The sequence below is a fragment of the Saprolegnia diclina genome (genome assembly GCF_000281045.1).
Source record: "Saprolegnia diclina VS20 unplaced genomic scaffold supercont1.41, whole genome shotgun sequence".
Classification (NCBI taxonomy): domain Eukaryota; phylum Oomycota; class Saprolegniomycetes; order Saprolegniales; family Saprolegniaceae; genus Saprolegnia; species Saprolegnia diclina.
Window position 1 is genome coordinate 99,742 of NW_008246108.1, and position 1,627 is coordinate 101,368.

Below are 1,627 nucleotides of genomic sequence, written 5' to 3' on the forward strand. Positions count from 1 at the left end.
TGGCGTTATCGTGCGACCAACCTTCTACGCCGGCGAGCTCGTGTCGTGGCAACTGCGTCGACGATGGCTGCAAAGGCGACGTTGAGTAAAACAATACGTCGCGTCGTTGTCGTTGTCGTCGTTGCTGCAACGGGTGCATCGGGGCACCGATGTTCGCGCGTTCTTGCCGGTGCACAGATGAGCGACGAGGCGTGTACTGATTAAGCGAATGTCACGTGAACGGGCGCCGTGTCCCACGCTCCCATGGCGCCTTTGTATACTTAGTTGTGTGTCGCAGTGCTGCGTCAACAGCGTGCAGTGGACCTCGTGACGTCACCGCGTCATTTGTCAACCTTGCTTGGGAGTGGCGGAAAAGTAGAAAGTGAATGGGGATTGGTCGATCACGCTGTGGCACGCTTTGATTGGATAAAATGGCCAACGGCAATGTTGGTCGTTGAGCCAAGCCAGCCGCGGCTCATGTTTCCATTTCCCCATTTCCATTCGACTAAGAACTACTACGATGACCGTCGAGCAGCCCGAAGCCCAGCAGCACCTTGCGTCGCTCCAGACGTCGGTCGAGGGCGGTATCCAGGAGACGCAGACGTACCTCGAGAACCTCAAGAAGCAGCTCATGGCCTACGACGCCGAGTACAAGGTGAGCGAGACGGCCACGGGCTACCTCCAGACCGCGATCGAGTCGGCCAACCACGCCGTTGACGAGCTCAAGAAGTCGGCCGAGACGCTGCGCTCGACGACCTTGTCGGCCGCGCAGAAGCCCGTGTCGCTCGTGCAGACGGCGCTCGTCCAGGTCACGGACTCGCTCGCGACCATCAAGGACCAGGCCGCGGTGTACGACGCCAAGTTCAAGACGGCGGTCGGCGAGGCCAAGACGGGCGTCGAAAACTTGACGCTCGCCACGCGCCAGCGCACGACGGACGCCATCCACACGGCCAGCGAGCACGCGCACGAGCTCCAGGTGCAGCTCAGCGCCAAGGCGGCCGGCGTGAGCCAGTCGGCCATTGCCTACGCCGGCGGCGTGGTGCAGACGGTCGAGGCCTACGACCAGTACTACAACCTCTCGGCCACGCTCCACGAAAAGGTGCAGCTCGCGACCGAGAAGGCCAAGGAGCTCGACGACCAGTACCAGGTCACGCAGAAGGCCTTTGACGTGGACGCCAAGGTCACGGGCGGCCTCGGTGCGCGCGCGATCCAGAAGGGCACGGACATGGTCTCGTCCTCGGTCGCGTACCTCCAGGAGAAGATCCAGTACGCCAAGGACGTGCACAACAACAGCGAGAACGCGTCGCCGGCCTCGCCCGTGGCCTCGGAATAAGCGGGTCGGCCATCGTTTTTATGTGTTTTGTCTATCTATGAATTCAGACCCTCCTCATTTACTCGATTTGTGTTGAGATTCGATTTCAGATTCGTCTGTGGCAGCTGCATCCAACGGCAAAGTCGAAGTGCAATCTCATGGCCATGGGTGCCAAAGCGAGTAGCTACCCCATCCACAGCATGGCGCCAGCGTCGGCGACCGCATGCACCTGGTTCTTCAATCGACCACCGTAGTGGGACAGACCACGCGTGCTTCTCCCAGCAAGCCGGGCGACGATGCTTCGATGGCCTGTCGCCCACCTGATCTGCCGCATCA

At 60.9% G+C, this 1,627-nt stretch overlaps 1 protein-coding gene across 1 annotated transcript; it reads left to right on the top strand.

Moving 5' to 3' along the window:
- Window positions 1-455: 455 nt before the first annotated feature.
- Window positions 456-1,378, top strand: SDRG_11357 (hypothetical protein). The gene has a single exon (XM_008617392.1). It carries the CDS (start codon window positions 500-502, stop codon window positions 1,310-1,312), a length of 813 nt encoding a protein of 270 aa, XP_008615614.1. The 5' UTR covers window positions 456-499; the 3' UTR covers window positions 1,313-1,378.
- Window positions 1,379-1,627: the final 249 nt, after the last annotated feature.